General features: G+C 36.2%; 1 protein-coding gene across 12 annotated transcripts in view; it reads left to right on the top strand.

Annotated features, from left to right (window-relative positions):
- The window catches only part of NfI (Nuclear factor I), an 849,368-nt gene that overhangs the window by 537,892 nt on the left and 297,323 nt on the right, over nucleotides 1-14,153 (top strand). For 10 of the 12 annotated variants that reach the window (XM_069838133.1, XM_069838139.1, XM_069838137.1 and 7 more), the window contains exon 5: nucleotides 6,120-6,176. The exons of the other annotated variants lie outside the window; for them this stretch is intronic. In XM_069838133.1, coding sequence (XP_069694234.1) covers nucleotides 6,120-6,176 — 57 coding nt within the window. The remainder of the gene's footprint in view (nucleotides 1-6,119; nucleotides 6,177-14,153) is intronic. 12 annotated transcript variants of the gene reach the window in all.

Here is a 14,153-nt window from a genome sequence, read left to right as displayed (position 1 = left end):
ATCAGCAGACAAAAGCGCTGCCACCCTAGCTAAGCCGTTGTTTCTTTGATATGTTAATATTTCGCTTTATAATTACTGTAAAGTTATAATCCGTCACTAAAATGTAAGTTTATTCTAATGATTCCAACTCAATTTAAAGAAGTCGTTACACGCTGGCATATACTAATACAGTCTCAAGAGCTTGAAACTTTTATTAAAGCTTCGTACGTGACACCAAATACCATCCTTCTTAATACTGTATCAACGCCTTTCAGATTTGTTCTTTTATTATTCTTTATACCCCCGTGGTAAAGGAAATAATAGAGACCGGTTATATACTTCAAAGAATTCTGCTTCTCCAAAGAGTGTTTCGGCTTCGTGATTTACAAAAGAATATTGCAATGAATCAACCGTTATCCAGAATAAATTTCCTTCATTTTGCTTTTCTTTGTGGTTACATCAGTGTTCACAAAGACCGTGAAACATTACAAACGGTCGTATTTTCACAGCGAGACATTAACATGCGTTCAAATGCCCACAAGATGAAAGCTGCACTCACCGAATTATGTTTTCACATCTTATGTGTCGACCTTCGATCACAAGGCACACATCTATCCTACAGTCTATTTCATTCCATACCTTACCCAGAATATCAGGAATGATTCTGGCAGCTGCGATTCGGCGTCACAGATCCTGGAGGTACTGTGGCAGTGGTGGTATGTATATTCTTTCATTCACATAACCCAACATGAAAATGTCACATGAGGTCAAGACTGGTTATCTGGGTGGCCAACGTGTGAGTTCCTGGTCATATGCTGAGGCACGGCCAATTCAACCTTTCAGTAACACCCCGTTTAGATTAATATTTCGGTATTTCGCAAGAAACGCTCTTTGCAAGCTCACAACGGACTCACTATGATCGAATTCAAGCACGCAAAATAATTTCTTAGGCTGCGCCAGTGTCATTTTGGTTTGCATGAGTATGAAGCCACCTGTGGCCGCCAGCGGGATTACAATGACAGATGGCGTTAGAAATCATAATTCGGTGAGTGCATCCTTCATTTTGTAAGCATTCGAGAGCATCTCTATGTCTCTGAAAATACATCTGTTTGTAACGTTTCATGAGTTGTTTTAATAAGGTCTTATAAAACAATTTACATTTCAACCGTTTCGGTTACAATTCCTCAGTGTTTTCCATTCAATTTTGTTTTTATTTTAATACTAATTATCACTGAACAACAAATTTTTACTTTTTGTCTTGCTCCGAAATAAAAATAGGTGAATATTACTAATATGTGTGCCCCAAATCTAAATTTAAAATCAAAATTGCCCCATCACGTACCATTTTCCGGGGAAAATTAACTGAATTTTTATGGAAAAACTTCTCTTTTCTTAATTTTTCACTGCTACTGATAAAATTACTACACACTAGGGATTCAAAATTCCTCATAATATTTTTAAAATGTGTACTGAATACAAAAATGATGTTACATAGTTTAAAACACAACAACAATAAAAATATTTCATGCGTATAATGAGAAAAATCTCGGAATTTGAACTTATTATTTAAAAGAATTTTCTGGATGACTTCTGTTTATAACTAGACTCGGGACTATCTTTTACAAGGAACCAACAATAATCTGCAAGCATGCTGGATGATCTTTCTTTATATCGCCTTTCCATTTCAGACATTTCTTTATGAAATATTTCCCCATGCTTGTCGCTTACCGCTCCAAAGTTAGGAGGAAAGAAATACAAATGAGGATGTAAAAAGTTTATTTTGAGAGACATATTACACCCCATTTTCTCATAGCACTATACCTGGTTTCCAAAGAAGTTGTATGTAATTGTCTGCCCTGGAATTTCCAAGGAAATTTGATCGAACATATTTGAAAGCGCGCCATGCCATTTTGTTTTCTGAAACGGGAAGTTTTTCCTCAAACAAAGAGTCAGTCATAACTTCGTGAATTTGTGGACCGATGAAAATGCCCTCTTTCAATTTGCCTTCACTCGGTGGTAAATTTGTCTTTTAAATATCGAAAACTACACTCTTATTTGTTCATTGCGTAGACCTCGCTTTTAACTGTTACGAAATTTACTGAACAGAAGGGACCAATACCTGTTTATTTATTAGAAATACACAAGAACATGCGAACAAACATAAGAAACTAGAAATAAGTCATAAACTCATAAAATGCATTAGCTTTTGATTTGGTTTACAACTCCTAACCCGCGCCAGATGTTTCATGGGGCAGCGCTTATCGAAAAGTGAAATCATAGTGTATCTTAAAAGCCTTACGTGATACGAAGAAAAGAGATGCATTTTCGGATTCAGCTCACAAAAAACCATAAGGAGACATTGTTTTAAGTCGGAGCAAAATTCTTGTTGTTCAGTGTTGTTAGTAGTGGACCACCTATTTGATGTAATGTTTAGTTGCCTGACTATAAAGCATGGGTTCGATTCCTGGCCATATCCAAGATTAATTTCAAGGGTGTAGGGCCTGAAACAGGCCCAACCTGCCTCGTGATTGCAAAATTGGGAGGTCAGATTAAGTGACGATCTCCGATTAAAGAAAAGCCGATTATGGCATGTAAAAGTCGCAGCAATGGCTGTCTCTTAGACACGCCGTTAACTACCAGATGGCAGGTTCACAACTCGGCCTGGTCCCTTCTAAGGCTGTTGCGTCATGGTATACAAAGTATCAGCAAACGTTGACGCTATACAAATCGGCTAACAAGCGGTTAAGCATCCGAGCTATTGCCTCTGCTTGCCTCCGCGAATGCTCGGCTCAATTCCGTCATAAACACATTAGCAGCATTAGCTTCAGTATTATCCTGTTGAAAATACGCCATGAAACGTTAAGCACACGTTAATTCATCGCGCGCCATAGGCTTGAGGGAGCGCGTTGATGCCTATGCGGAAATGTAAAACGATTCTGTATGCCGTAGGAGAGTTCGGAGGCATATCGCAGGGAAATGTGTAGCGCGAGGGGACTTAGGGCATGCATGGGCCCACCAATGGGCATGGGACCCCATGTGTAGTGTAATGGACCCACCCAAGCGGCCTACGTGCGAGGGAAGACCCTAACCCGTGACTAATAGACGGAAAAGAAGGCACTGCATTAGTCGCAGTGGCAGCTGAGTGGGCAGAGCACTGACTTAACGACTGCCTTGAATCCTGGCCATGGCGGAGTTGTATTTGCGATGGACAAATTCAACATTGTGAGGACTTTTATTCAGATTCTCGTAATTTTCGCTCTTCAGTCCACCAACACACTTCACAATCCGCAGTGGCGAATGTTCCTCATGGTTTGTCCATATTGGTAGATAAAAGTAATGTTGAGTTCTAGACGACTCGGAGACCTACAAAGAGGGACCGGTACCCCGCACCAGGGCACGGCATTCTCTCCCTGGCGGGAGTTTGACGACTCAAGTGAATCTCTGCGGTACGGCAGACCACCACCAGGGGTATAGATTACAGACTTCTTGACTGGACATGTTTATTGCGGCGGATTATGGAACCGACTTAGACGAGCAACACATTTAGCACGCAAGTCCATAACGGGTGCACAAAAAGCATACTTGTTTTGCAGTGCAAGGGATGACCCCGTCCTGTCCAGCAATACCAATGCTACGGCATTGCATTGAAAACGTAAGCAATACTTCTTCCTTCGTATATTTAAAGTTACGAGAATCATGTCTACACAGTATTTAAATTTCGTCACAAATTATAACAAGTTAAAATTTGTTAAATTAACAACTTTTAATAATGTACTGTTAACTATTGAAATTTAAGGAGACTAATTTCGGGGTAATGTCCGCCATTATCAAACTATGTAGTGAGGTTTTGCGAGTTGTTCCGGTTTCTTCTTGCTTGGTGTCATTTGGATAGTGGTGGGGGTGTGTTTGTGATTGTAGAATGTAGAATGTTTTCTTTCTGCTGGTAGAGTTAAGGCCATAATGCCTTTTCCACTTAATCAATACAGTTGTGACATGATATACATATTTAAATTATAAATATTTATAATACAGTAAAGATTCTACAGTCATAATCTTCAGTTAAATTTTAACATACTAGAGGTGGTGTTGTGTCATACAAGGTGTTTGTTTTCGAATTCAGTTGAGTGTTGAGGACATGTTATGTTTGTGTGTGTTTATATATTTCGTTTTTTCTAGTAAGTATGTTTATTCTTTTACTTTTTGATTCAGTGTATGAAATTTTCATATACGTTTCTCTATTCAAAATATATAAAAACACCCTCGGTTTGACACAATACTGCCAATCACAAACATGCTCCATCACTACCTACACATCCCCCACAATGACACCAAACAAGATGAAACCGAAACAATGCGTAAAACCTCACTAGATGGTTTGATGATGGCGGACATCACACCGAAACTACGAGTAGTCACAAAGGTATAGTTCCTGCTTAAGCCACCGGCGTGGCTCAGTCGGTTAAGGCGCTTGTCTGCCGGTTTGAAGTTGCGCTCGGGCGCGGGTTTGATCCCCGCTTGGGCTGATTACCTGGTTGGGTTTTTTCCGAGGTTTTTCCCAACCGTAAGGTGAATGCCAGGTAATTTATGGCGAATACTCGGCATCATCTCTCCAAATTCCATCTCGCTATCACCAATCTCATCGACGCTAAATAACCTCGTAGTTGATACAGCGCCGTTAAATAATCAACTTAAAAAAACCATCTTAAAGGTCCAATTGTTAGTAGAGTACATCATTAAAGGTTTTTTTATTTTAATAGATTTTTACGTATTATCATTTGTGATATAAGCCTAGAAATGTTAAAAAGTGTGTGAATAAAGATTGCATTAATTATTTGAAATATAAATCGGTAAATCCCAGTTATCACTCCATGATTTAAGCTCTGAACTACTGGATGTTATTTTAAGAAGTGGAAAGAAGCTACGTACATGAATAGTGGCGGCAGACCATTACTTTGGCTGTCACTTACCTGGAACCCTTCAAAAGTTGTACACTGGCATTCAAATATATATCTGACCTACGATTGTATGATCATGTAAGAGCACTTTCTAACCACGGGATAAGTCAGAACCAAACATATAAAAAAAAGACAAACTTTGCAACAGTTTCGCTAGTCCATATTAGGTGGCATCATTATTGGGGCGGTTAAAAAGTGTCGGGGAAAATTATGATGTAGATTAAGAATAAATTATTCTCATAATTGGCAATATCAGCGATTTCCAGTTAAATTCATTGTTGTTTTACAATCAGCAGAGGAAAATGAAATACTGAAATCCATAATGCGGGTATATTTATGTACGATTGGCAACACTGAGTATTATCTTCGCCATCTATTCATAGAAGTAATAACTAAAGAAGTCACACTTACACCAACAAATTATCGATCACTATCGATTGGTAGGGTCAGGTATCTTTGAACGCTAGTGTACAGTTTACCTCTATTACGCTTCGCTTTACATTAATAGTTTCCATATGAAACAGTGTAGTCACATTTGGTGATCCCAAAAGCACATCATCTTGATTTTAAGAACTAATGTACAGCATCGAACAATGCAACACAATACAAATGATGTTGCCATTTGCTGAGGTATGGAGCGTTCTGTGTTGGTCCTGAATGTTGCAACGTTGCGGTTCAGTGAACCTTCATATACTATGGCAACGGTTGTAATTTGTTAGCGTTGGTCGAATGCGGTGTTGATATTCATTATTCACGAGCGGCCGAGATTCGTCGTGTGTGACATTTTTTTTTAAATCTATCAATACATAATTTTACACTTTGTCAGATTATACGTCAATACGTGAACAAGGTCGAAAAATTAATATCATAAAAGCGAAATATTTTTGCGAAGAAGAAAATAATTTTAACTCGAAACATACATTCAACACTTCTGTGAAAACAACAGTCCTTAAAGGAGGCATTACTCAATTCGTATTGGATGGTGTACGTCAGTTTTGATACGTATTGTATTTTGATAGAATTTCTGTAAGATCTATTATGATTAAAATAAATTCGGGGAGTTCGTAAATATTAGTATCTTGATAGAGTTTAAAGATAAAATTTGGTTATTAGCCTAATATTTATAAAGTTGGGCCCTGGTCTAAAAGTAAGGAACATCACAGAGCATTGTTTCTTATCTTTCAGAGATCTTGAGTGGGATATGTGATAACAATAACGAGAAAGAGGACGAGAGGGGAAAAGGTAAGTTTGATTGTTCGTATTAGCCTATGTCTGTCTGTCAGTCTGTTTGTGCCTGATAAATTTTATTAACATGACGATTTCAGTTCATGTAACCAAGACTTTTAATCTCCCTGCATTTATGATTCTTGAGTGTGATACTAATCTCAAACCACTTTAAATTTATTTTAAACCACAATACACATGGTCATGGGTGGGCAACTCCTGCTCTCAAAGTGTCAGCAAAACCTCAGTACAGGTAGAACGGACTCTGTACTAGCTGTAGTGTCTGTATGCGGTTTTTGCAACACACAAGTTCGCTCGCGTCTGCAGTAAGTAGCGACTCGTTTAAAGTGAAAAACAATATAATCCCCAGATCATTTCCCTTTAGTGATGAGACGAAAGAGAGTTTTTTTTATTGGGAAGGGAGGTAAAGCTTGTATTATGTTATATTACACATTCTTACGCATGACATTTTATGTTACAAATAAACACAGTGAAGGTTTTTTTAAAGAAATACTCTAGATCTGCTTTAGAACAGCTAAAGCTAAAAATGAGATGTCAACAAGGTGAAACTGATATCAAATATCGTTAGCACGTTGTGCGTGCGAATTACAGAATTGCACGAAATATCGACTAGCTAAGAGCATTTATGAATACATTTTAATAGTGGTAGTATCATGTAGAACATAGACAACTTCACTTTCTTTGACTGTAAACTATCTTGAAAAGTGCTAAGAAAATCCTATCAAATATAAGACCCTACTTCAAGATCTACAGCAGAATTCACTGGTAAGTTTGGAGAAACAGTGACAATTGACAAGGAATCGAGATTTTTCTGAAATCCTTTTGGCTTACAGCCTATAGAAAATCCTGAAAGTTTATAGCTTGAATTGATAAATCTACAGAACAGCACGCCACTCAGATTCCAGCGAAATCAGGAATAGAACTATTCGTAATGCTGCCTAAGTCATAATTTCCAAATATAGGCTTACTCTTTGCTTCCATAGGCCTATAACTGTATGTGCTTGTGGAAGAGTTTAATACAAGAAAGAAGTGTAAAAGCTCTCAAAGTACAGAAAGAGCTCAGAATTAATTTTATTTAATCTGCCGGGACATGCAAAAATACTTCCTTGAATTTGTGATTGTTTGCGAATACAGAATACTTATTACCATTCTGAGAACAGAGGACTACTCTTTAATGTATAAAGACCTGTAAAATCTCGTGTTCTGTGTTTCAAATAAGACATAATAAGAAATATTAACAAACAGTGTAATAATAAATAAGTGTTGCAGCTATATTTGTTGTATCTTGAAAAGGTTGTATTCAGTTTGTTTTTCCAGTACTAAACTAATATAATTTTGTTATGTTTGTTTACGTACAGTCTGTCTAAAATTACTATAATTATTGTAACGTGAGTCATTCTGAAATTCAAATGATGGAGTAGATATCACGACCACCAGCATGAGCCGCCGGAGCGCACCGTGGCAGTGAACTGTTTTTGTAGCGAAAGTGCAAACAACTCGTTACTGCTGCGGCTAGCTCCGTCTGTCTTTCTCTCTTTCAAGGTTTTTTAAGCACTTTGTGAGCACAAGTTGGCCATCCATGTACATGGTATTCCCTTGTATCATTCGTGCATATTATCGGCCATGAGTATTCTTGATAGATAATACATAAAGAACATCATGGACTTTCCATTAGTTTGCATACCTAACTCCTTCTAACATATTCACTATTTTCTCCATCCCTACTAGTGACATTAATTTATGTTTCTCGTGAGAAAAACAAATCTCTATTGCTCATAACGTTATTTATTCAATTTAAGTTATTTTTATTTGTATACCGTTGTGTCCAGGTTTAATATTCTGCCTGTATGATTTCAAAAGGAAATAGGCCTATAGGATTCTCTCTATTTATAAGTCGCCCGCTCTAGTCAGATGACGATGGAACACTCGACGGAAAGCAGGTAGGCCTAAGCAGGTTCCACGGGCGAAAACCATTCAATAGCGATGTATGAACAACAGAAATTTAATTCACTATATTCATTCACACCTCTACACCAGTCTAAAAATGCTTTCTACCATAATCAAAGCACAATTGGCACCTGTTGAGTAAGTTCTTGGACACACTTTGAAGTTCAACTGGTGTAATTCTAGCTACTGCTGCGTAAAATATTTTCTTTTAATTCTTCTGTCCTATACTTTCCAATTCAATGTTTTTTTACTGGGTTATTTAACGACGCTGCATCAACTACTTGATTATTTAACGTCGATGGAATTGATGATAGCGAGATGTGACCGAGGATTCGCCATAGAATTCCTAATATCCGCCTTAGGGTTGGGGAAATCCTCGAAAAGAAACAAAGCATGTAATCAGCCCAAGTGGGGATCGAACCCACGCCCGAGCGCCTTAGCCGACTGAGCTACGCCGGGGGCTCATTCAGTGTTCCCCAAGATAAAAATCGCACGGATTTAAAACAGGCGATGTTACAGGCCATAAACATCGCTAAATGTGTTATCACTAGGGGGCGGATATTGATGATCTAAAAATCTACATAAAATGATCATTAAAATGCTCTTAAACTCATGGAAAAATGACATAGAATTAAAAGAAAATGACATTTGAATATTATTCACCGTACTCGCACCAAACTTCTTAAAAATCAGTCACATTGTTTCAATGACTGCCCAGCAAATCTCGGAGAGAGGAGGCAACTTCCTGGAATTTGGCTAAGATAAAGGAAAAGAACATGCAACGAAATGATAGTTTCAAGGAAAATTATAGATTTTAATGAGAGTTTACAATGTGTTTCAATCAGGGGCAGTCCATGTCAGTGCCTTCATTCTCCGCCTCCTCCTTCCGCGCTTCACTTTTGTTATCAGATTTCTTCCAGATGAGGGAGTGTGAATGACGAAACAAATTGTGGGCGCAGTGTGCATTCTTGCAATCTTTGTGAAAAAATACTGTCTACTACAGTAGACATCCCTTCCGAACCATGTTGAGGACACAAAGTCCTGTCCAGGACATGGTAAAAGTTTCCCTCCTTCCAAACATAAATTCTAAAGACACCCTCGTACCGACAAAAGGACAGTAGCGGTCAAAGTCCTCACTTATACTAAACTGCTGTCAAGCATTTTATATTACATCCGTTGTGTGAGTGAAGCCTTCAGTGGAATGAGGAATGGACTTTAGAGTCTGTTCCAAACTATAAAACTCATATTTCACTGTTATTCATTAATTCAGTAGGTAATTACTACTGACCTATTTGGTTAGAAAATGATTTAATAGACCTTTCGGTAATGAAGAAAGTAAAATAATTCGAAATATCTAAAAGTTCTTCAAAGTATTAAAAATGACCAAAAAATGCCGAAAAAATGTAAAAATGACCTATTAGTTCAAAAACGTCAAAAAATGCAAAAAATTCAATATAAGAAATTACTTCTTTACGTTGATATTAACATAGAAAGTATTTCTATATTAATAGGCATTGTCCTAATGTGAAAAATAAGATGATGTCTTTTCATCAACATCCGCCCCCTAGTTATCACCGATCACGTTTCTTGTTGCATTTAGTGAACTTTCCTTTCTTTCAAACTTCCTTTGCACTTCTCATAGTTTAATGCTTCACATAAGTCATACATAAATACACTTACGCTTACATATTGTAATGTATGATATTGCAAAACTAGACAGACTGGCGATTTCAAACACGTCTGACTGGAGTCAAATTCATTGTGTCACACACTAATGATGTATGATTCACCACTTGTCAAATCACGCGTAAACCGAGAAACAATACCTCTACACCCGCCAACAGAAACATACAGCAGACAGAGGTATCGGGGCGACTTAAAAATAGAGGAATCTATATAGTTTTGCCCTGAAAGCAGTGCTGTAGTTGGGCCGGTACGTCGTACCATCTAAAATAAAAATTCGCTGTTACTCTACCGGAAAAAAAATATGGATTCGAAAATATATTAACTATGTTGAAATAGACTTTAATATACTTTGAAATAGAGAATGTTAGCTATTTGAAAAAAAAAAAAAAAACATTTTGATTTTGATATCTGGCATGAAAGTAACGGCTGGCATTTCATAGTCTTTGCTTAAACGCTTGTCCATTCATTGTTTTATCGAAAACCATGGTCTGGCACTTCAGTAGTAGTTGTGATTTGTTAGTTTCAAGCTTGCATAACGCCTCAAGAAATCTGCTACGCTGATTCGTTAATTTCAAAACTTGCGTAGATGCCTTCGCATAACACTAATTTTATGATGTGGCGCCTCAAGAATCCTGCTGCATTGATTGGCTAATTTTAAAACTCGCTCAGGCGTAATGCTAGCAGTTTGCTGGAGGAGGGAAATATTGTTTCTTTTCGTTCATTCATGAATCTCGAGTCCAGTTGCATGTTTATAGATTCTGTTCCAATTTAAACTTAAGAATGGGAATGAACATTACTGTAATAACGATATCTGCACTAAGAAAAGGAATAGTCTCTCAGTAAAAGAGTCCCTAGATTTTTGTTCCTAAAAGTGTTGGGTCACCAGTGTCAGCGTTTAATTTCTATTCTTATATGCAATTGTGGCTGCGATATGAAAAGAGGTCTGCAGAGGCGAATACATGACGATGAAGTAACTTTGGAAAAGAAGTGCAGTAAGAGTCCATACATAGTGTAGTCTGACCAAGGAGATTTCAACAGTACCCCGTAAAATTTGTTTCCAACTACAGCACTGCCTGCAAGTACTGTAATGTTCTTCCTCGTTAATCTTATAATTTGGCCGAGGTTCAATCGAACTTTTGTTATTTGTTGATTTCTGTGCTAAAAATAAAAAAAAATGTAAATTGTAAGTTAAAACTGGACTGTTAAATCTCAAACTAAAATTATCATATCTTCATAATAAGGCAGAAATGGATGTTCCTTCCAATTAAAGTCATGTATTGCTTTAGATTTATAATAACTTTATACTTTCATTAGCGTATAATAATTTGTGACCACGAAATTCTCCCTATTTTTTGTTTACTCCAAAATTTTTACATAGTTTAATCTTCATAATCAGTAAATGAGGAGTATCGTTTCAAATCGTATTATGTCCACTGGTGGAAAAATTGAGTTTGATACATTTCCATATAGTTTCGGATGCGATCTTTTACGTTGTGAAATCTGATTGTATCAAATCGTATTCGCTAACAGTGTAAATGACTACTTAAAAGTAGCGGTTCTTTCAAATCGTATTCAGTTTTTTATGGTGTCTGTTTCATATCGTATTACGTCCAATATTCATGTTATAGAATTTGTATAAATAAAATTAATTTATTACTTCCTTATGCTGGTTATACTGATAATCAGGCGCATTTTTCTCGACAATGCTACATATTCAATAAGGACAATACAATCTATATCTGTTATACAAGGAGACAGTCAGTTTACTTGCGGTGAATAATAGACTTCATTGATTCATAGTTTTAGAAGAGCCTGTATCTGCAGCATATCGAAACATAGGGTAGTTGAATTAATGGGCTTCTCCCTCATAAGTTTATGGTAGTTTGGCAACGTGTGGTTGCTTAGAAGTAGAAGGATGATTCGAAAAAATGTGACAAAGATTCAAACACCATGAATCCAGCCGGATGGATGTTATGAACGCCCTATAGGCCTACACCTGAATTTGTTTAATATGTAGATTTATTTTTTTGTATTAACAAAATAATGTTTTATTTAATAATAACAATAATAATGAATTTTATGCATTTATTTATCTCATTAAAAACATTATGACAGGAGGAAGAAGTTATGAACAGCCTGTATATGAAAATGTTTAGTCTGGAAATTGTAATTTTATAGTTACAGATAAAGTTTTTCTTTAATAATAACAATAATGATTGGTTATTGTATGTATTTGCCTCGTTAATGGTTTTAGATTACATACATCTGTACAATTATTGGATCAAAACGTATTATGTCTAACATATTTTCCTTCAATTTGAAGAACACAAATGAAACGTGATTTCATTTTTTCAAGTTACTGAAAGTACACCTCAAGCATAATAACTTCACATTTTTTTTTCAAAATTTATCCAAATTAGGAGTAATCAGTTTCTTGTTCTTCCTGTAAAATTTTGTTTTTTGGGCATAATATGACTTGAAATGATGCCCCTCAAATATATTTAACGATATAATTAAAATATTAATGGGGACATACAGTATTGGTGGTCAGTGAACGAGGAGATATTAGTTGAAACATTTCCCGAAGTAGTTTGTATCAATGCAAAGTGTACTGTGCTCCGGTTAAGGTTAACTGTTTCTCAGGATAATGATCTGGGTCGGTATATTTACCATAATTAAAACTCTCTGTGATTTTTATTGTATGCTACAAGTACAGAAATTTAGTTTAAAAAAGTACTAGCATGTTACGTGTATAAAATCACAAGGTCAGTGTAGTTGATTGAAAGTCGGTGTAACAGGATATAAATACATATCTTGTCAAACATGATCAACTTCGAACAGAAGTGCCTTGATGCTCATACTTAAAAACTCGACGCGCATATTAATGATGGCGTTATTAATTAAACATCTGAGTATGTCATTACGGAAGCCGTGAGGAAATTTGTGTGTGTTTAATCACCTGCTACATAAGTAACACTTTTACCGCGTACCGCCTTTTTCAAATCCGTAACCAAATTAATACGAAAACATTGCTTAAAATGAAACTGCTATGCTTATTGGATTTGAGAGTTGTAAGAAAGTGTGTTGTAGATATTGTGGTTTGATTGTGGTGAATGTTTCGGTTATTCAACCATGTGAAGAAATGCAAAGTTCCAAATGTTTGAAAATATTTTACAGGTTCCAGGTTCAAGAATGTTGGTTAAACATGTAGACCTCATTGTAGTTTTCGAGGAAATTGTTCTCAATCTTTTTCCTTAAATATTTTAACGTTATATTAATTGTTGCAATATTTACTAGTTACATTTTCTTATACCGTCCCTAGAATGTAAGAGAAATATATTTCACAATTTGTTTCGGTTTAATAAATTTAAATAGCCAGTGAATGTAATTCGATTTCTAACTATAAATTCTAGCGCGCGAAGTTCATCACAATTTGTCTTTTTTCTGTTGGTACATACTTCGACAATTCGGGATTCTTACAACACAAAAGTTGTTCGAAATTTAAGAGGTGATGATATGATTGTAATGAAGCAACAATATGCACCAAAATTCTGGAACTAAACCTAGTCCACGGCCGATTTTTCATTAGAATTTTCTCTCAGCGTGATAAAGCTCCAACGTCGTGATTAATGAGATACGATTAGACTTCATATAAACTATTATATTTTGTTGATTGTAGATTGAAGCAGAGACATTTACCTTTAGGTTGATCTGCGCACTTCTGAGTCTTACAAATGTTTGTAGTATATATTCACTTTTATATATGCTGTGTAATCAAAGGTAAGTTACATTTTAACACTGATTATGATTCCATGTTCCCAAAATACTAATTTATCAGTTGATAAGTATTTGAGCTTAGGGAACAATATTGCAGTGACGTATGTATCTTTGACTGCAAATAACTGTATTTCAGTATGTTAATATCTAAAATTATAGATAGATTTTTTGGTTTCAAAAAATGATTCAGGATAAATTCACATATAATCTTAGTTTCTCTCTGTGCCAATATTATTTGTTCAGCAATGTCTATGATTTTCAGCATTTTTGAAGCGATGCGAATGTTTTAGTTGCTGCGCCATGCCATAGACACAGAAAAATTCAACATTTCAGAGATCAGTAAACAATCCAACACCAGAAAAGGCGATACGAGAGAGATCCGTTGGATTCGTCTGCAAGAGCAGGCTCGGATAATAGCTCTTGATATTGGATTCAATACAGATGTTCCCCGAATTCTGAAAAAAATCTCGCAACCCATATTCTAGAATACTTATACAGAGTGTAACAAACCTACGGGGCAAAATTTCAGGAATGGATTCCTCGTAAGTAGAGCCCGGATGTTTA

This window comes from Periplaneta americana, chromosome 10, assembly GCF_040183065.1.
Source record: "Periplaneta americana isolate PAMFEO1 chromosome 10, P.americana_PAMFEO1_priV1, whole genome shotgun sequence".
Classification (NCBI taxonomy): Eukaryota; Metazoa; Arthropoda; class Insecta; order Blattodea; family Blattidae; genus Periplaneta; species Periplaneta americana.
This window is presented reverse-complemented; position numbering and strand designations above follow the sequence as displayed.